Source organism: Solea solea, chromosome 16 (genome assembly GCF_958295425.1).
Source record: "Solea solea chromosome 16, fSolSol10.1, whole genome shotgun sequence".
Classification (NCBI taxonomy): domain Eukaryota; kingdom Metazoa; phylum Chordata; class Actinopteri; order Pleuronectiformes; family Soleidae; genus Solea; species Solea solea.
This window is the reverse complement of record NC_081149.1, coordinates 909,837-932,541: the sequence shown is the minus strand read 5'-3', so window position 1 is coordinate 932,541 and position 22,705 is coordinate 909,837. Positions and strand designations below refer to the sequence as shown.

At 38.9% G+C, this 22,705-nt stretch overlaps 1 protein-coding gene across 2 annotated transcripts; it reads left to right on the top strand.

Moving 5' to 3' along the window:
* The first annotated feature begins 1,485 nt into the window (after positions 1 to 1,485).
* LOC131476044 (apoptosis regulator BAX-like) lies at positions 1,486 to 14,409 on the top strand. Of its 2 annotated transcripts, none has more exons than XM_058654507.1 (6): positions 1,486 to 1,891; positions 1,975 to 2,005; positions 3,687 to 3,851; positions 3,939 to 4,071; positions 5,534 to 5,638; positions 13,001 to 14,409. In XM_058654507.1, the coding sequence occupies exons 1-6, from the start codon at positions 1,864 to 1,866 to the stop codon at positions 13,136 to 13,138; spliced, it is 600 nt and encodes a 199-aa protein (XP_058510490.1). In that variant the 5' UTR covers positions 1,486 to 1,863; the 3' UTR covers positions 13,139 to 14,409. The 2 variants fall into 2 exon arrangements, with proteins under 2 accessions (XP_058510490.1, XP_058510489.1); XM_058654506.1 differs by having other exon boundaries at positions 1,492 to 1,891; positions 3,939 to 4,077.
* Positions 14,410 to 22,705: the final 8,296 nt, after the last annotated feature.

Genomic DNA, 22,705 nt, shown 5'->3' with positions numbered 1-22,705 from the left:
CAGCCATAAAACAAATATAATAATTGTAAAAAATAAAGCTGACTGACTTTGCGGATTTCGCCTGTTGCGGGTTATTTTTAGAATGTAACCCCCGCGATAAACGAGGGATGTTCTCCCATCAGAAGTGTCCACTTGATAACATTTATTCCATTTCAACCGTAATTATTTGTCTTATAGCAGAATTTGAAAATATTTATAGGTCATTTTATTGTTTCTAACAAACGTAAATATCTCGTATAGTGGATATAGACCAAAGATATCCAGATATTATTTATAAGCCATATCACACAGCCTTGCCTTTAAGATCGTTTTTCCATATCATCCCCGGACTAAATTAAAACATGTTTTAAAAAAAAAGGGTTCCCAAATAAAAAGTTTGTGAAATGATACTGAAGCAAAAGTGGTTTCTCTCCTTAATCTGATCTCAGTATATGTATATATACTGTATATATATATATATATATATATATATATATATATATACTGTATATGTGTATGTTTGGATGTTTCCTGTATGTACACATGCAGCAGGTTACTGCCTCTGGAACTTCAAGCTGCTTTCTCTAATGTTTCTCTCATGTTTTGTGGATTCGTCTGCCCCAGTGATTTGCAATGACGTCTCAGTATGAAACCTCCCTAAAGCGGCCCCACGTCAATCCCATCATCCCACCTCACGTTAACCTGTGTGAAGTTATCGTTCTGCAAGTTTGAATGAAGCTGACGTCAAATGAAGAAGAACTATCATATATATGTATATATATATATATATATATATATATATATATATATATATATATGTCAGGTAGTGAGAAGAGAAAGAAGACAAAAGAAAAAAGAGAGTGGTACGTGACCGTGGGACATATACACGCTGGCTCAGATGCGAATGTTGCACCTTGTCATTTGACATATTCATGAGAAGGAGTATTATTGTAACATCTGCATTGAAGCCCCTAACAGCTATTTATATGCGACACTTTTTATTCACTTTGAACTTGTTTTTAACTTCGTATGCAGTATTTATTGTAAAGGTACAAAATGTATTGGAGTGATTTTGATTGTAACTAATAAAGTTGTGTAAGAGTTAATAGGTAGTGTTAAGCTATGAATGCTATGATAGCAATGAATAAATAAAGCTATGCCCAAGGAGAACAAACCTGTCTCTTATCTCTCCTCAGGATCATTACTTGCTGGGTCACGTGGGTCTCCTCTGAATCCACCTGAATAAGTACTTGCACATGTGTCACAGCCACCTGTGCACTCGATGGGACTGCTTCTGCACTCGATGATGATGATGATGATGACGCTGGAACTTGTTGTAGCGGCAAATAGATCCGTCGTTTTAGTGCATTTTGCTGCGCTTTAATTGGACTCGCTCAATGTCCTGATTCAACCTGATGGCCAGATCATGTCTGCTCACAGCGCCCGCGCCCGCGCCCGCGCCCTCTGCCGCCTTGATTTTGGAGCACATCGTCAGAGTGTTTTATTTTGGATACACAGAGGGACAGCGACACATTATTTGCTGTTTGATAATCAACTTCTCTTTTTCTTTTGTCAGTGCACAGCAGTGAAACACATGAGTGAAAATAACCCTGAGCTGAGTGACATGATTCGATCCCAAACTGCTGTTTCCACACGGATGTTTTAACTGAGGGACAATGGTCACGTGGGTCTGTGGAGGAAGTTTTACACGGAAGTTTTATCAGAACTTTGTTTAGTTTGACGTTATTTGTTTGTAAACAGTTGTTATAAATTATCCGTGGGAGGATTTCACTTCACGTAAACACAAACTCTTTTTCTCATTGAAGTTTGAGCAAGAACAAGAGGTTTCTTTGAAAACGATTTTTCAAGTTGTTTTTTTAAACGATGGCATGTGAAGGAAACGGGATGTCCGGTACGTTTTTAACTCTCACTTCGATTCAGAAATTAAGTGATTTCCAGCTCTAAAGTCATGTTTTCTACCTCATTCCGACACAGATGAGAGAATAGGAGCAGCCCTAATCAAAGAGTAAGTTTACATTTATTTCCCTTTTTAAAAACAAGCAAAACTATGTTTTAAAAACGTTTGAAAAGTCTTATTATCGGTGTAAACGTGTACAGGCATTGACGTCACAACATTCATGCTGTCATTTTCAAACAATAGTTTGTAAATATTCAGCCACAGGGACAGACACTAACACTTAAAGGAATCATCTTTTTATTTATGCATGCATGACAAGGCTATATAGTGTGTTTAATGAAAGGACAGGCAATGACGATACTTGTTGAACCTTTTACGTATGTAATCATATTGAAGGAAGTTTGTGAGAGCTGATCAACTCTTACCGTAACTTATGTTGCACCTGTGCTCTGTCATGACTCATAAAAGAAGACAATAAATGCATAAATCAGCTTTTATGGTGTTTGTACTGGTTTGATACACGTACATATGTGTAATTAAGAATATTGGAAAGGTAACCTGAAATAACTTCTGTTGTGATCTGGTGCTAAAACCAAACTAACTTGACTTTTACCTTTTTTGACAAATCAAAACTGCTGATTGATTTATGGAAACTGTAATTATGAAGAAAAGAATCATTAATTGCAGCTTTTGCAGTTACTCTATAATATTCCAACATGTTAAAGACCAAATGATGATGCAAGCTGAGCAATAATGATCAAAACAAACCTAAAACCTAACCTGTCTTTACATATGTAATCATTTTGAAGGAAGTTTGTGTTGCACTTGACAGTGAGAGCTCGTAACTCTCTGTCTGTTAATTAATTAATGTTGCACGTATGCTCTGTCATCACTCATACAAGGAAGACAAAGTGAAACTTGTCTTTTCTCACTGGAAACAGGATTTAGGTTCACTGTAAACCATTTACGGTTCTTACCAATGTGCATACCAAAATCACTCATTTTACATGACAGCACACATGAGTCATTCATCCACTGCTGCCGTCATTAGTAAGTTTAACTGTGTTGTTTTGTCACTTCTGTGTTCGGGGTAACCTAAGTAACACAAAGTTACCACACGAGGCAGCAGTAGACCAGCAGCTCCTGTGTTCCTGCCAGCTGAAAGCACTTTGGTATGTGAGAGGTGGCAGTTTACAACGTTAAGTTTCCAGTCAGAAAAGGCTGTTAAACAGCAAGATAGATATTAAAGACTGGCCATATATTTGACTCAGTATGCCTTTTGTTTAGTAGCTAAAATCAGTTATTCCTTGCTTCCCCACTGACAGCCATGTTTTCAGTGAGAATGAGTCTTCATGTCCTCGGTACAGGGGGCACACACACACACACACACACACACGCTCTGCGGTCAGTGCTGATTATGTGTCAGTAGTATTTTATACAACCACACTGCAAAAAAAACCTTGTAACATACCTAATGATACTATAATTTGTATTGGATAGCTAGCTTGTATCATTTTACAATATGTAATTATAATAATAATGATGATGATAATACCCTATAGCAAATCATTTATTCAAAATCAGATCTAGTCATGGAGAAGAATTAAAAATGGGAAAGTAGACAGCTACACATCTGTTCATTAAATGGATTTCTAAGCTCTTAAAAAGTGAATTTTCTCTTGATTTTGATAATTGTAGATGGTAAAACCCTGCTTTGATTAGTTGGGGGGATAGTTACAGTAAACCCCATGTACCACTACTTGTGTTTTAACTTCCTGACATCTTCCAGAGTCATTGAGGAGGAGCTGAAGGAGATTCCCTCAGAGGATGTTCCGCCCCTTACCCCACTGACTGTGCAAGTAAAGACTGAGCAGGAACGCAAGATGGTGACCCAACTGGGCATAATGATCCGCATTATCGGCGACAAAGTGCGAGATGATAAGGAGTTCCAAGAGTGAGTCTCAAAATAGTCAGAACTCACTCAGTAAAGTGTTAAAATAACTAACACTGTCATCGTCTTCCCTCATGTCTCCGTTTACAGTGCAATAGACGGAGTGGCACAAGGCAGTGACTCTAAATGGGACCGCTTTAAGGAAGTGGCAGACAAAGTGTTTGAGCATGGGATCACCTGGGAGAGGATCGCTGTGCTCTTCTATGTGGCTGGAAAACTGGCTGTAAGGGTGGGTTCTTGTTTTCTTTTGATTCACAGGAGGATGGACACACATAGAAACAGTTTTTGCCTTAAATGCTTTCTGGAAAATGTTTCAGATTTGGAACCAACTTTGATCTAGACGCAAAGATGAGCCGTGATTAGTGACAAAGGTCGCTGTGACATTACAGCAAGAATGTGTTGTGGCCCACGGTATAACAAAGATGTGGGACTGTTGGACTAAAGCTTTTAGGAATACAATGTGAAAATATAGTGTATAGAGTATAAGAAAAAATATCAATCTTTTATACTTTATAGATGCTTTGATCAATTGCATTTTGCAACATGATGACTCTGACAGAACATTAAAAAACAATAAACACGGTATGGTAGAATCATGTGCTCCTGCCACCTATGCCCAGTACCTTTACGTTCACCTGTGATGATAAATGACCTGACAGACACCACATTAATCTGACCTCATATGTAGGTAAACAACACCATCTAGTGGTCAAAGTGTTGCAGTCAATAATATAATCTAGGGACGGGCATTTCCAGCTAAAGTCTGAGTTTACAGGAGCAATTTTTAGATGCATTCAAGAAACCTTGTAAATGTCATTACTTCTGCAAACACACTCCCCTGAGTGCTTGCTGCTGCTGCCATCTTGTAATCAATTCACCAAAAAATGGGTATGTTATGAATGCAATCATTGATAAAATATTTATTGTTCAGATGCATAACATAACAAATAGGTGCAGTCACAGATTGACTTTTTATAATCTAGCAATCTAGCAAATACTGGAATACTCAAGATCAGGGGTCTTCAATGTTTTCCAGGCCAAGGACCCCCAAACTGATGGAGAGATGGAGCGGGGACCCCCTACTTATATACTGTATTTTGTATAAAATTGTGTTTTATATTAAACTGGTCCTATAGTGCCATGTATAAATGTACCTTGTTATTGTGCAGTCACTACTAAGATATTCAAATAATACACAGGTTCATATATTCATGTTTTTATTTTAAACATGTGCAAGGTACAGTGAGTAGGGTGGCCATGCCACTGCCATTCATAAACATAACATAACATAACACAATAAACTGATAGCTGCCAAGATCAACAATGTCTGTAAATTGCATGTAATCATGCTTAAAAGCTATTCAAATTGTCATTTTTAAAACATAAATGTGGAAAAAAAAAAAATGTGCTGCCTGTTACGTTACTCCAGCCTTTCAGTTTCATTTTGTGGAAACAATTGTGGGTGGAATTTAAAAAAATGTCTAATCAAACAAAACTTTTGCGACCCCCCTTGCAGTACCTCCTGTTGAAGACCTCCGCTCAAGATTATTACTAACTGTAGTGATGGGTCTCCTGTCAACACACAGTAAATGACCACAATAATTAAAGGTTCACTCACCTGTCCTTGATTTGATTCTGGCCAGTGAAAGTAAATCTGCGTCATCCATGTTTTTTGTGTTCATCAGATGGTGGAAGCTCATCTGCCTCAATCCGTGAGGGAGATCCTGATGTGGACTGTGGACTTTTTCAAAAATAATCTCCTGGGCTGGATTCGGGAACACGGTGGATGGGTATGTCATTTGTTCCACTTCCAAATGAGTCAGTGACCTATGTTATGAGCTGTTTATCGACATATTTGACTGAGTGCTCTACCTGTTACTGGACAGAAACTCTGTCCTTCTGTGTAGTTGTTGCTTGGTTGTCATTAGAGTCTATATATTTACCACAAATTCTCCTTTAAATAAATAAAATGTGTGTAAGATCATGACTTCAGCCTTTTGGTATTATGCTGCTGCTGTACTAGAACTTTTAACAGGTTAATAAGAACCTAATCCACTTTAATCGCATTTTTTTTTTTCAGATTTAACAGTAGATTAAATGCATAGTTAAAGTTTTCTAACTGTTTTAAGCATCTACAACCAGCATGAAACCAACAGACGAAATCTCTGCCAAAACATGGTTTAAATTTTAAATCTACACCAACTCAAAGCTTGTGTGTGTAGAACTTAAAAGAACCACAATTATGTTTATAATTGCTTTAAAAAATGAAAATGTTTCAGTTTTTGTTACCTTAGAACAAAAAGAATTTATGAACTTTAGACAACTTTGTTTAGAGGCGATCAACTTGTGCCGCTGCCATGTTTCTACACCAGCTAAAGCAGCTGGTTTTTTTTTTACATAGGAGAGGAAACAGTGAGTGGACGACTTCTTTATTAAAGTCTAATCTTACCAGTAAATGCCAATTTCTATTTATAAACCATGTAAAAAATTAATGAAAGGGGATAAATAAATAAGAATGAAGAGTCAACCTGAATCAGATACTCTGCTGTTACATGTAGAGATACACAGATACTCTGCTGTTACATGTAGAGATACACAGATACTCTGATGTTACATGTAGAGATACACAGATACTCTGCTGTTACATGTAGAGATACACAGATACTCTGATGTTACATGTAGAGATACACAGATACTCTGCTGTTACATGTAGAGATACACAGATACTCTGCTGTTACATGTAGAGATACACAGATACTCTGATGTTACATGTAGAGATACACAGATACTCTGCTGTTACATGTAGAGATACACAGATACTCTGATGTTACATGTAGAGATACACAGATACTCTGCTGTTACATGTAGAGATACACAGATACTCTGCTGTTACATGTAGAGATACACAGATACTCTGATGTTACATGTAGAGATACACAGATACTCTGCTGTTACATGTAGAGATACACAGATACTCTGATGTTACATGTAGAGATACACAGATACTCTGATGTTACATGTAGAGATACACAGATACTCTGCTGTTACATGTAGAGATACACAGATACTCTGCTGTTACATGTAGAGATACACAGATACTCTGATGTTACATGTAGAGATACACAGATACTCTGCTGTTACATGTAGAGATACACAGATACTCTGATGTTACATGTAGAGATACACAGATACTCTGCTGTTACATGTAGAGATACACAGATACTCTGCTGTTACATGTAGAGATACACAGATACTCTGATGTTACATGTAGAGATACACAGATACTCTGCTGTTACATGTAGAGATACACAGATACTCTGATGTTACATGTAGAGATACACAGATACTCTGATGTTACATGTAGAGATACACAGATACTCTGCTGTTACATGTAGAGATACACAGATACTCTGCTGTTACATGTAGAGATACACAGATACTCTGATGTTACATGTAGAGATACACAGATACTCTGATGTTACATGTAGAGATACACAGATACTCTGCTGTTACATGTAGAGATACACAGATACTCTGCTGTTACATGTAGAGATACACATATACTCTGATGTTACATGTAGAGATACTCTGATGTTACATGTAGAGATACACAGATACTCTGATGTTACATGTAGAGATACACAGATACTCTGATGTTACATGTAGAGATACACAGATACTCTGCTGTTACATGTAGAGATACACAGATACTCTGCTGTTACATGTAGAGATACACATATACTCTGATGTTACATGTAGAGATACACAGATACTCTGATGTTACATGTAGAGATACACAGATACTCTGATGTTACATGTAGAGATACACAGATTCTCTGATGTTACATGTAGAGATACACAGATACTCTGCTGTTACATGTAGAGATACACAGATACTCTGCTGTTACATGTAGAGATACACAGATACTCTGATGTTACATGTAGAGATACACAGATACTCTGCTGTTACATGTAGAGATACACAGATACTCTGCTGTTACATGTAGAGATACACAGATACTCTGCTGTTACATGTAGAGATACACAGATACTCTGATGTTACATGTAGAGATACACAGATACTCTGCTGTTACATGTAGAGATACACAGATACTCTGATGTTACATGTAGAGATACACAGATACTCTGATGTTACATGTAGAGATACACAGATTCTCTGATGTTACATGTAGAGATACACAGATACTCTGCTGTTACATGTAGAGATACACAGATACTCTGCTGTTACATGTAGAGATACACATATACTCTGATGTTACATGTAGAGATACACAGATACTCTGCTGTTACATGTAGAGATACACAGATACTCTGCTGTTACATGTAGAGATACACAGATACTCTGATGTTACATGTAGAGATACACAGATACTCTGCTGTTACATGTAGAGATACACAGATACTCTGCTGTTACATGTAGAGATACACAGATACTCTGATGTTACATGTAGAGATACACAGATACTCTGATGTTACATGTAGAGATACACAGATACTCTGATGTTACATGTAGAGATACACAGATTCTCTGATGTTACATGTAGAGATACACAGATACTCTGCTGTTACATGTAGAGATACACAGATACTCTGCTGTTACATGTAGAGATACACAGATACTCTGCTGTTACATGTAGAGATACACATATACTCTGATGTTACATGTAGAGATACACAGATACTCTGCTGTTACATGTAGAGATACACAGATACTCTGCTGTTACATGTAGAGATACACAGATACTCTGCTGTTACATGTAGAGATACACAGATACTCTGCTGTTACATGTAGAGATACACAGATACTCTGATGTTACATGTAGAGATACACAGATACTCTGCTGTTACATGTAGAGATACACAGATACTCTGCTGTTACATGTACAGATACACATATACTCTGCTGTTACATGTAGAGATACACAGATACTCTGCTGTTACATGTAGAGATACACAGATACTCTGATGTTACATGTAGAGATACACATATACTCTGCTGTTACATGTAGAGATACACAGATACTCTGATGTTACATGTAGAGATACACATATACTCTGATGTTACATGTAGAGATACACAGATACTCTGCTGTTACATGTAGAGATACACAGATACTCTGCTGTTACATGTAGAGATACACAGATACTCTGCTGTTACATGTAGAGATACACAGATACTCTGCTGTTACATGTAGAGATACACAGATACTCTGATGTTACATGTAGAGATACACAGATACTCTGATGTTACATGTAGAGATACACAGATACTCTGCTGTTACATGTAGAGATACACAGATACTCTGCTGTTACATGTAGAGATACACATATACTCTGATGTTACATGTAGAGATACACAGATACTCTGATGTTACATGTAGAGATACACAGATACTCTGATGTTACATGTAGAGATACACAGATTCTCTGATGTTACATGTAGAGATACACAGATACTCTGCTGTTACATGTAGAGATACACAGATACTCTGCTGTTACATGTAGAGATACACATATACTCTGATGTTACATGTAGAGATACACAGATACTCTGCTGTTACATGTAGAGATACACAGATACTCTGCTGTTACATGTAGAGATACACAGATACTCTGATGTTACATGTAGAGATACACAGATACTCTGCTGTTACATGTAGAGATACACAGATACTCTGCTGTTACATGTAGAGATACACAGATACTCTGATGTTACATGTAGAGATACACAGATACTCTGATGTTACATGTAGAGATACACAGATACTCTGATGTTACATGTAGAGATACACAGATACTCTGCTGTTACATGTAGAGATACACATTTACTCTGCTGTTACATGTAGAGATACACATATACTCTGCTGTTACATGTAGAGATACACAGATACTCTGCTGTTACATGTAGAGATACACAGATACTCTGATGTTACATGTAGAGATACACAGATACTCTGATGTTACATGTAGAGATACACAGATACTCTGATGTTACATGTAGAGATACACATATACTCTGCTGTTACATGTAGAGATACACAGATACTCTGATGTTACATGTAGAGATACACAGATACTCTGCTGTTACATGTAGAGATACACAGATACTCTGCTGTTACATGTAGAGATACACAGATACTCTGCTGTTACATGTAGAGATACACAGATACTCTGCTGTTACATGTAGAGATACACAGATACTCTGCTGTTACATGTAGAGATACACAGATACTCTGATGTTACATGTAGAGATACACAGATACTCTGCTGTTACATGTAGAGATACACAGATACTCTGCTGTTACATGTAGAGATACACAGATACTCTGATGTTACATGTAGAGATACACAGATTCTCTGATGTTACATGTAGAGATACACAGATACTCTGCTGTTACATGTAGAGATACACAGATACTCTGCTGTTACATGTAGAGATACACAGATACTCTGCTGTTACATGTAGAGATACACATATACTCTGATGTTACATGTAGAGATACACAGATACTCTGCTGTTACATGTAGAGATACACAGATACTCTGCTGTTACATGTAGAGATACACAGATACTCTGATGTTACATGTAGAGATACACAGATACTCTGCTGTTACATGTAGAGATACACAGATACTCTGCTGTTACATGTAGAGATACACAGATACTCTGATGTTACATGTAGAGATACACAGATACTCTGATGTTACATGTAGAGATACACAGATACTCTGATGTTACATGTAGAGATACACAGATACTCTGCTGTTACATGTAGAGATACACATATACTCTGCTGTTACATGTAGAGATACACATCTACTCTGCTGTTACATGTAGAGATACACAGATACTCTGCTGTTACATGTAGAGATACACAGATACTCTGATGTTACATGTAGAGATACACATATACTCTGATGTTACATGTAGAGATACACATATACTCTGCTGTTACATGTAGAGATACACATATACTCTGCTGTTACATGTAGAGATACACAGATACTCTGCTGTTACATGTAGAGATACACAGATACTCTGATGTTACATGTAGAGTGAACACAGATACTCTGATGTTACATGTAGAGATACACAGATACTCTGATGTTACATGTAGAGATACACAGATACTCTGATGTTACATGTAGAGTGAACACAGATACTCTGATGTTACATGTAGAGATACACAGATACTCTGATGTTACATGTAGAGATACACAGATACTCTGCTGTTACATGTAGAGATACACAGATACTCTGATGTTACATGTAGAGATACACAGATACTCTGATGTTACATGTAGAGATACACATATACTCTGCTGTTACATGTAGAGATACACATATACTCTGATGTTACATGTAGAGATACACATATACTCTGCTGTTACATGTAGAGATACACATATACTCTGATGTTACATGTAGAGATACACAGATACTCTGCTGTTACATGTAGAGATACACAGATACTCTGCTGTTACATGTAGAGATACACAGATACTCTGCTGTTACATGTAGAGATACACAGATACTCTGCTGTTACATGTAGAGATACACAGATACTCTGATGTTACATGTAGAGATACACAGATACTCTGATGTTACATGTAGAGATACACAGATACTCTGCTGTTACATGTAGAGATACACATATACTCTGCTGTTACATGTACAGATACACATATACTCTGCTGTTACATGTAGAGATACACAGATACTCTGCTGTTACATGTAGAGATACACAGATACTCTGATGTTACATGTAGAGATACACATATACTCTGCTGTTACATGTAGAGATACACAGATACTCTGATGTTACATGTAGAGATACACAGATACTCTGATGTTACATGTAGAGTGAACACAGATACTCTGATGTTACATGTAGAGATACACAGATACTCTGCTGTTACATGTAGAGATACACAGATACTCTGCTGTTACATGTAGAGATACACAGATACTCTGATGTTACATGTAGAGATACACAGATACTCTGATGTTACATGTAGAGATACACAGATACTCTGCTGTTACATGTAGAGATACACAGATACTCTGCTGTTACATGTAGAGATACACATATACTCTGATGTTACATGTAGAGATACACAGATACTCTGATGTTACATGTAGAGATACACAGATACTCTGATGTTACATGTAGAGATACACAGATTCTCTGATGTTACATGTAGAGATACACAGATACTCTGCTGTTACATGTAGAGATACACAGATACTCTGCTGTTACATGTAGAGATACACATATACTCTGATGTTACATGTAGAGATACACAGATACTCTGCTGTTACATGTAGAGATACACAGATACTCTGCTGTTACATGTAGAGATACACATATACTCTGATGTTACATGTAGAGATACACAGATACTCTGCTGTTACATGTAGAGATACACAGATACTCTGCTGTTACATGTAGAGATACACAGATACTCTGATGTTACATGTAGAGATACACAGATACTCTGCTGTTACATGTAGAGATACACAGATACTCTGATGTTACATGTAGAGATACACAGATACTCTGATGTTACATGTAGAGATACACAGATACTCTGATGTTACATGTAGAGATACACAGATACTCTGCTGTTACATGTAGAGATACACGGATACTCTGATGTTACATGTAGAGATACACGGATACTCTGATGTTACATGTAGAGATACACGGATACTCTGATGTTACATGTAGAGATACACGGATACTCTGATGTTACATGTAGAGATACACGGATACTCTGATGTTACATGTAGAGATACACAGATACTCTGGGCAAATTGTTATTTTAATGAACAAATGAAGGAGCTCTAAAGTAAGCAGTCCTTGACAGTTTCACTTGCCGGAGAATGAGGAAAACAGTTGGAAGTTTCCTGAGTTTACAGCGCTACAATGGCAGAGAAAGCTACGATAAGAGATGCTCCATCCACGTCCAAGACATAGATTTTATGTACTTTGTTGTTGTGTTGTGAGAAAATAGAGAAAATCCTGCACTTTCACATCGTATCGTGAGTTACTCTGCGATTCCCACCCCTTGTTTTAAGGTTTCCAGAGATGGGTAAAGACAGGTAAAATGTCTTTCTCTCTCCACAGATCAACAGTTTCTCAGAGCTGGCAGTGGTGTCCATGCACAGCGTGTCCTCCATGAACTCCCACACAGGAGGCCTGTTCGTCATCTTCATTGCCGGCCTGGTCCTTGGAAGCTTCATCACCTGGAGACTGACCAGATGACTCTTGAGACACACACACACACACACACAGAGGGGGAGAGAAGAGAATTATTTCTACCTACTTTTCTACTTTTCTACAATAGTCTATGCATGACATTGAACACTTGAAGAAGACAACAGTCATATCCTCATCAAATACGTACTGTAACCCTCCTGCTCACACAGCCCATGAAGGCTTACTATTTATCTGTCTGTCATGAAGCTTTGAAAGAAAGCATGCATGGTTTCATGATGTGTGGCTTCAGCAGTGGATTATCGTCTTCTAGTCACATGTTTTTGGTGTTTTTAATTTAAGATCCCCTTTTGTTAGAAATATGTAAATAGAAATGACTAAGTCCACCCCTTTTATTTTTTTGGTATACATTAGTTTTTTTACATTTTATTTGCATATTTATAGCTTTTGTTCATTCATAACAAAAAAAAGAAATCTTCAAAACAATCTGTTATGATTATAATGGTTTGAACATGTGTAAACTGTGAAACAGCATGTGTTTACAAATGTCAGAAATGTGGTTTGATCAAAGGAAACAACAAACACGTCTACTTATAAAAAGTCAAGAAGTCATTAGTTTAAAAAAAGACGAATTTGCTACATAAACCCATTAAAGTGGCTTTTAACTAACTAAATAATTATATGGTTCTCCCTGATATAAAAACGAGACTAATATATCAGTTTGACCAGCCGGAACACAATGAGCATGCACTTGCAACGGTTGAGAGAAAGAAAAGTCCCTTTTAACAGAAGAAGAAATCTCTGATGAAACCAGACTCTGAGTGTACGAAACAATTGCCTCGACCGGCTGGGTTAGAAGAAAGGAGGCAGGGTTAGTGAAGTACAGATGGGTTGTCTTAAAAGTGCTTTATGAACAAAGTTGGATTGGATTGATTACCATCATGCACTCCTTTCTGCTTCAAAGCTTGGATCGTCTGACCAGTCTTTGTCAGATTGTTTGACATCTAACCGGTAACTCTCGTCAAGTCTGTCCTTCGCTGCAGCGTTTTCTTCCGAGGATCACCAGCTGTGCCTGTTCAGCCTGCCACACACAGTAATCTTTTCTCTCATGTTTGTCTCACCAGTGAGATAAAACTGCTTGGAGAAGAGCTTCACAAAGCTCAAACTTCAAAGCTTCACTATCAAATTCAGAAAAGTTAAAGTCTTATGAATTCATCTTCCATCCTGACCATGTTCTGCTTGTTTCTTTTTGGGAATATTTACGTAGTTAATTGTACAGTCGGCTGTTCATACAAATCAAAATCATGCATGATACATGACTTGTGTTTCAGTGCTTTTGTGTTACATTCATCAAAATACCTGCTACCTTACACATCTCATCCTGGACTTGGTAACAAATCCTCAATGATAAGAAGTTGTAAATTCCAATATTTAGTTCATATTTTATACCCAGGCAAAACAAGAAGCACTCTAAATCTGTTCAATGGTGACACATCTTAAATATCAGCTATGAGAACACATTTCTTGAAATATCCAATTCCCCCCAAGAAATACATTTTAAAACAACAGACAACTTCTACCCGTCCAGTAAACCCATAAGAAATTATTCAAGTTTGATGTGGGGAATTGTTACAATTGCAGCAGGTTTAGAAACAACAGAGCATGTGTTCTATGCTTGTGACACAATCCACAACGTATGGAAAGCATTTCACAACTGGACGTCTTCCAAATCCATAAATAAAGATTTCTTCTCCTTTCAAAATATTCAGATGGGAGTGTCTCCAAACAGCAACAAGTGGGAATTTCTGCTAAATAATCTTCACAAGTGTCCATTTGCCCAATCCTCCTCCTCATGGTCTGCACCTAAAAACAAACTTATTTTGCTTCACAGGTCGATAATGCCCACGCTAGAAAGTCACGCTCTAACTTAATGCAGTAACAGCTTCAGGCCCGGAGAAGCTCATGGCACAGCGGAAGCAGACATGACGTAAATAAGAACATTTGGTCACAGAAACCTTTAGAGCAGGTGTCATTTCCAACTCCTTCAATAACCTATACAATTCTAAATGAAGTGAAGAGGCTTCAACTGTATTTTTAAACTCACTTAAGAACTCTAGAACTATTGATAAGACGGACAGAACCTTTTGTGACACCTCTATTGCTGGGGAGTAGGTTGTTGATTCCTTTGCCTCAATAAGAAAATACTAAATCTCCCGGTACCGATGTTATAACTGCAGAGTTTTATAAATCATTCTCAAACCACTGAATGTTACAGGCATTCATTGAACGCACAATCACAAAAATGCAAATATTGAAAACCTGGACACAGCAGTGAGCACTCAAAGGTAGCTTCATGCTACTGGATCATCATGTGATACAGTACATGTAACTGTCCTGGACAGCACTACCTCACCCTGTAATGACTTAAATAGGGCCCTGCTTTATTGACTTTGGGTTTACATAATATTGCCTGCTCCACTGCCTTATTCTGACCAGTTTCTAAATAAAAGAAATCCCAACATGCAACGACTGCTTTGATGAGGTTTATTGACAGCTCGCACACATAACTTGATGAACCCATAATTGTGTTTGCAACAGCATTTTTGCAATTTAAAAAAGTAAACTGAGGGAAAACACAAAGAGCCCCTCAGCAGGCTGCCCATTCTTCAATTCAATTCAAAAAAATTCAACAACAGTTTTTCTTTCATTCTCAGAGACACAAGAAAAGTTCCACGACAAGTTTGGTGTCAGAAGTGGGATAGACTGGAAGTCCACAGGTGTCCTACGGAGACGTCAGAGGGGGACGGAGACGTCCGGCCTCTACCTGGACGCAGAAGACAGTCAGAGTCCTGTGTGGACATAAGTTGGCTCCGCGTTATCTCTGAACAGGAACCATTTATGTACAAGATGTTGAAATTCTAACTTAAAACAAAAACAAACATTTTATCTGAATCATAAATGCAGATTCAAATAAATAAAAAGGAGAAACTTTAATATTTTAAATATTTTAAATTCTGACTTTATTCTGAGTTTAAACTCAAAATTCTGACTTTAATCTCAGAATTCTGACTTTAATCTCAGAATTCTGAGTTTAAAGTCAGAACTATGGGTACCCTGTAAGGACCACTTCGGCAGGAGAGTCCCTTTCCAGCTATATTTATCAATGAGGCCGGATGAAATAAATCAGGTTGTTCAACTCCAGGAATGTCTCAGAGACATTAAGTCCTGGATGACCTGTAACTTTCTACTTTTAAACTTTTATACTCGGCCCTAAACACCTCAGAGAAAAACTTTCTGATCACATTGCCATGGCTTCCAGGTCCACTGTGAGGAACTTTGGAGTTACTTTTGACCAGGAAATGTCATTTGATTCACACATAAAACTCATATCCAGAACAGCCTTCTTCCACCTGCGGAACATTATGAAAATTAGAAACATTCTGTCTTTACAGGATGCTGAAAAACTAGTTCATGCTTTTGTTACATCTAGATTAGATTACTGTAACTCCTTATTATCAGGATGTTCCAACAAGTCTGTTAGAACCCTTCAGTTCATTCAAAATGCTGCAGCACGAGTTCTGACAGGAACTAGAAAGAGAGACCATATAACTCCAGTGTTAGCTTCTCTACACTGGCTCCACCCACAGTTTAGAATTCAATTTAAAATCCTCCTCCTCACGTACAAAGCACTTAATGGTCAGGCCCCTTCATACCTGAAAGACCTAGTCTTACCTTATCACCCTAACAGACCACTTAGGTCACAAAAATACAGGTTTACTTGTGGTTCTCAGAGTCTGTAAGAGCAGAATGGGAGGCGGAGCCTTCAGTTACCAGGCTCCTCTCCTGTGGAACCAGCTTTCAATGACAGTTCGGGAGGCGGAGCCTCTCTCTGTATTTAAAGTTAGACTTAAAACTTTCCTTTTTGATAAAGCTTATAGTTAGAGCTGGTTCAGGGAAACCTGGACCATCTCTTAGTTCTGCTGCTATAGACCTAGACTGCTGGGGGATTTTCCTGTGGTGCACGCACATTCACTCTGTCACACAATTTTAGCACATAACAATCATATAGTAGTAAATGTCAGAACTTTAAAGAGAATTTGTAAAAGACTTGGTCTCTTCAGAAGGAAGAACCAGTCTTTTTTATTGTGTCACAAGATACTGTGACACAATAATTCTCTGTGCAGGGGTCTGTGCAGGGACCTGAGCGGAGGCTTTTGGGTGCTGAGTGGGGGCCTGTGCGGGGATAAGACGCATTATCAAGTTAGTTGATCCACAAGGTTTGGAATTAAGGCGAGGACGACGCTTGAGAAGACGACAGTTACAGCTGCAGGGCCAAATGCACTTTGGCACATGGACGGCTACGATAAGTTAAAAGCCCTATGGCATTGCAATCAATGGCTGTATAGATGGTAACTAATGCACTGTGTTTGTGTGTGTTTCTACCCTAGAATATGTCTGAGAGAAATAAAGAAAGTAATCAATAAATCATTTACTTCAATTAGAGTATGATAAGGCACAATAACAGGATTTGAATATCAACATTTAATGCATGGCCTTAGTCTTTGTGTAGTGCATTACATTTTGATATTGTAATTCTGCGTTGTCAATAATCAAAATAAATGTATTGAAATACATTCCTTCATTCATTCTCTGTGTCCATGGGATACCAACAGCTACTTTGATTGACCTTGTGTTGCCTGTGTGTTTTAGTGTGTGCGTGTGTGCATGACAGGTGTAATCGAGGCCTCTCATCAAGCGTAGGCCGATTCAATTCCTCTTCCTGAGGCCATCGTTGATGAGGTAAATGTGGTAAAAAAAAACACACAGAAAAAAAACCGATACATGTCACTTTCAGATGGTAAAAGTTATGTTTTAGCTGGGGTTTAAATGATGCTTTATATGTATATTCTTTTTCCCTCTGATATATAGAGACACATTAATGTACTTGTTGATGGTGAAACAGCAACCATCCAGAAATGCACCGACAGTGAACTTTTTCACTGTCCATTCTGTCAGTATGTTTACAACCATATAAAAGGCCATTCATCCATGAAACACAAAGGTGCTTATCTTACATATTTACACAAATTAATTAATTAGTATTTTTTCACAAGTATGAATCTTACTCCCTTCATTTCTGTCTTACAGAGTACAGGATGATTAAGTGTGGCTTAAGTTGTCGGAAAGCAACTAATTTTCATTGCTGCTATTGTGCAGCAACAATATTAAATAGAATGCAATTTATAAGGCACAAGAGGAGGATCATGCTGCAGGCCCTGCACAACACTTTGTGGCCCCTGTGCAGCAGTTTTTTCTCCCTGCTCTGCACCCAGAGGCCCCCACACAGGCCCCCACACAGGCCCCTGCACAGGCCCCCACTCAGCACCCAAAAACCTCCGCTCAGGCCCCCGCACAGGCCCCTACTCAGCACCCAAAAGCCTCCGCTCAGGCCCCCACACAGGCCCTCCCACAGGCCCCTGCACAGGCCCTCACTCAGCACCCAAAAGCCTCCACTCAGGCCCCCGCACAGGCCCCTACTCAGCACCCAAAAGCCTCCGCCCAGGCCCCTGCACAGGCCCCTGCACAGGCCCCCACTCAGCACCCAAAAGCCTCCGCTCAGGCCCCCGCTCAGCATGCAGAGGCCCTCACTCAGGCCCCCGCGAGGCACCCATTGGCTCCTAAACCATATAATAGACAAAAGAAATTCAGTTGTCCTCACTGCAAGGTAATTTTAAACAAAATAACACACTGCAGGAGAAAACACACCCACCTCTTTGTGACGGTGTCGAAGGACAGGTTTTGGCCTCTCAGTGTGTTGATGCTACGCATGGTTTGTTTGCAGTTGAGAAATCCTTTTCTGGTCCTGCAAGGCATGAAGAATAATAACAATGTCATGAAGAATATGTGGGGGCCAACACAAAAGATCATGTGTGAGGTCGACCAGTGTCGTCTAAACGCTGACTTTGCTCGAAGGAGCGGGATGTTGCCTTTTGAGTGCCACCACATACAAACTTTATTGTATTGCCCACGCACTGACGGTCAAACCGTGACACTAACAGGTGAGGCCTTGGAAACCATGGTGGACAATAAATGGTTTGGTGACGAGCGTAAAGCCGGCCTCTCGCGTTGGCAGCAAAATGCTGATGCAGAGGGCGTGCCTCTGTCTGTGCACCTGACTGTGGGTGGTCCACCATCCAAATTTCATATCTCCGTTTATGAAAAAAAGACAACCTATTACAGTAGGTTGGGAAGAGCGATTGTGTCATATGACTCAAAGCAAAACAACTGGCATTGTCCCTGCTCTAAAGCGAGACAGTCTTGTATTCACAAAGCTGTTGCAAAATGGCATCTGTTTGTCACAAAGAGGGAGCTATTTCGAGGCGTAGACACTCAATCTTACCCAGATCACCACAGTCCAACATGTCAGTGACTCTAAAGACAACAGTTATCCACCAGATGACAGATACATAGCGAGGATACTTGAATACCTCCTCACCAGCAGATATACCTCTGGCTATCATAGTGCAGTCGAGAGAGGGAAGAACACAGGACAGCTTTCCATAACAACTCGTAACATCAAAAGGCAAGATCCTGACAAGCACAGGTGTAGTTGAAGGTTGGTACCGTCACAGGTCTTTCTATTGTGTTTTCAGTTAGTGTGTTACATAATTTATATGTACATGAGAAACAGAAAAAAAAATTCTACTCTTCTCAAATGACATGCAAGCAATAACCATCATCTTTGGTTGGACTGTGTTTTTAGGAATATCAACATATAGGAAATCCTGCCTGAACTGTGGCATGATATACAGACACCAGGAGTGGGAGGAGGGTATCCACATCATCCTGTCTCTGCACTTGTGCCTGATGGTCAGGAATGCACTACAGGTACTCACTCACGCACACATACATACACATGCGCACACAGACAAAAAAATGTGGGTAGAATAATACGATAAAACGGTTAGATGTGCTTTGCTCCCACAAGCACACTAATAATATATATTTATCCTTGCTTGTTCCACCTTTATTATAATTTATAAATTACAGATCATTACTGTAAAATAAATGATGAAGATGCAAGTCTAACTTTTATTTTGAAATTTTATAACATTGGAATACTCCTGTTTCTCATCATTTTCCAGACCCATACAGCTATCAGTAAAGTGATAGAAATTATAGAGACAACAGAGAAGGTGAAAGAATTCTGCAGGCATACCTTCACTTTGAGGCCCTAACCAACCATGATTACACGTACAGTTGTGTTTCATGTGGATACATCCCAGCGGTCATTGTAATGGTCCTCCAGAAAAAAGGCGTTTTTAATATGCCAGGTGAGCTTCATAATCTATTCTCTCACATAATGTATCTTCATTGTTTGTATAGTACCTTGTATCTATCTGAATTGTGTAACATCATATTTATTTATTATAAATAATTATGATGCCCTTGAATAATGCTGCATAAACTGTTGTGTTCACAATGTTTTTCGGTTTAGTAATCGAGCGATGAATAAAAAACTGTTATTTTAACAGTGAGTGAAATCCCAAGACCACCTGATGGTTATGATGGTAATGTGGACATAAACCTGGTATATGCTGTGGCCACAGAAATAATCAGTCGGCGATTCATTCCATGTAAGTCTTGTCAAAATACAGAACAGCTTAAGAACAGTTTGAGAGAGAGTAAAGTATATTAATATGTGTTTAATGTTGTGATAATAATAGCTAATACTCATCACATTTGTTCACAAAGATGGTCGGAAGAACCCCTTTGTTGTGCCCCCTATCATCACTGGGCCCCCTGGATTGGCCCACACACCCGGAGGTGTGCAAAAAAGTGCACAAGCCCCAAAACGGCCAATGATGGGGATGATAACCTTAATGAGGATGAACAAATTAATGAGGAGCGCCTCACGGATGAGTGTGTGAACTTGAAGGGGAATTAGTCGATGCTTACAAAAAATATGTCAGCTATATTAACAATATCAATTTCATTGCATTTTCACGACAGGTAGAGGAGGTCAGGGCACTGTGCAAACAATGTGGCATGGACGACAAAGGGTCCAAGGTGGATCTTGTCATCAGACTGTCAGAGAAAACTACAACAAGGTGTGAGAAAGGTGTGAGAAAGGTTGAGAAAGTGTGGGGAGCCTCCGTAAGTGAAATGATATGGAATGTTGAAAATAATTCCACTTTGTTATACGTTGATGTGTTAAAGAAATTAGATTATCATTATGTAGTAGGTTAGCTGTAACTGCTCCTAATGTCAGTTATTTCACAGGAGGTTGGGCAGTTATCACTCACCCATGTGGGATTGTGTATTCTGTCAAATTCAACCTCAGAGCAGAGAGTCCACGTGACTTTGTGGAGCTCTTGCTGTCCTGGAAACACTTTCCCAATGTGTCAGTGTACGATTATTCCAGGGGGCTGGCGCTGCATGCCAACCACAGGCAGCCAGGAATCTTTGCCCCTTTTCAATGAAGGTTACTTGATCCCACCCCAGAGAATGTTAAGCAGGCCTCAGAGGGTAAGGTTCATGTCAACATGCCTTGGCTGAAATTTCCAAAGATGCCAGCTGACAAAGATGGTCACCCTCTCACTGGGTCCTCACAGCATTTTGCTCTGAATGATGTGTTCCACCAGGGAAATAGCAAAGACCAGAGAGAGGTTCTGAGAAAGCTACAGCTTGTGCCTGAACTTGCTGGTCTTATTAACAGCCAGCGTGTGGAGCAGCTGTTTTCAGGGATGAGAAAGAACAATTATTTTTTGAATCTGACAACTCCATCAATGCACAGATTTCTACAACAAAACATTCTCCATCACTACAACATGGCAAAGAACCAAAAATTAAACACCAGTACAGCAAGATTGTTCCTCCAGATGTTGCAATGCAGTGTGACAGCCATGGAAGGGTAGTCTTAGGTATGCTATTGAATCTTTATGCACATTTGTTGTCTTCATCTACTTTGCACAATAATGTATGAAGCATTTTTTCCTTATAGCTCACTCCCCATCAGCTGCAATGTCAACAGGGTCATCTGGCAAAGAACAAGTCGAGTGTCAAGAGTGTGAGTCATTACTCTATTTTACATGTCATTAAAAGGAGAAATGTAACAGTTCACACCTTAATTTTATGTTTTTTTGTTGCTGCTTTTTACAGCAGTAAATGATGACAGTGAGCAGAGATCTCATGGAGACTTCACCAGTCTCCACAAGCTATCAGCACACAGAGCATGCTGGGGACAGGAACTCCAAGACAGCCAGGAACAACTGGTAAAGACAACCATTGTGTCACTGTGGTTATCTATATATGTCATTCATATAATTCTGTCTACGAGTGTCCTCACTAAGAATGCTGTACAAGAGTGTGTGTGAATGTGGGGCGTGGGGCTTCAGATGTATGGAATGACTCAGCTCTTATGAAACTAAGACACTGATCCTGGTCAGGCCCCCACACAAAATGAAAAAAATCAGAAAACAGCCGTATCCCAGCTGAATGCGCACAAAAACAGACACAAATAGAAAAACCCATCCAAACAGTGAAATCATTGTAAAATTAAACACTGAAGGTATATAACTATATCTTATGAGATGTTTACTTCATTTGTGAGGT

What these genes read in the sequence shown, in the direction of transcription:
- LOC131476044 (XM_058654506.1), top strand. Translation starts at nt 1,864, where the DNA reads ATGGCATGTGAAGGAAACGGGATGTCCG. An exon ending in TGAAGGAAACGGGATGTCCG is followed by an intron (nt 1,892 to 1,974) that starts GTACGTTTTTAA and finishes ATTCCGACACAG; the next exon opens with ATGAGAGAATAGGAGCAGCC. An exon ending in TTCGGGAACACGGTGGATGG is followed by an intron (nt 5,639 to 13,000) that starts GTATGTCATTTG and finishes CTCTCTCCACAG; the next exon opens with ATCAACAGTTTCTCAGAGCT.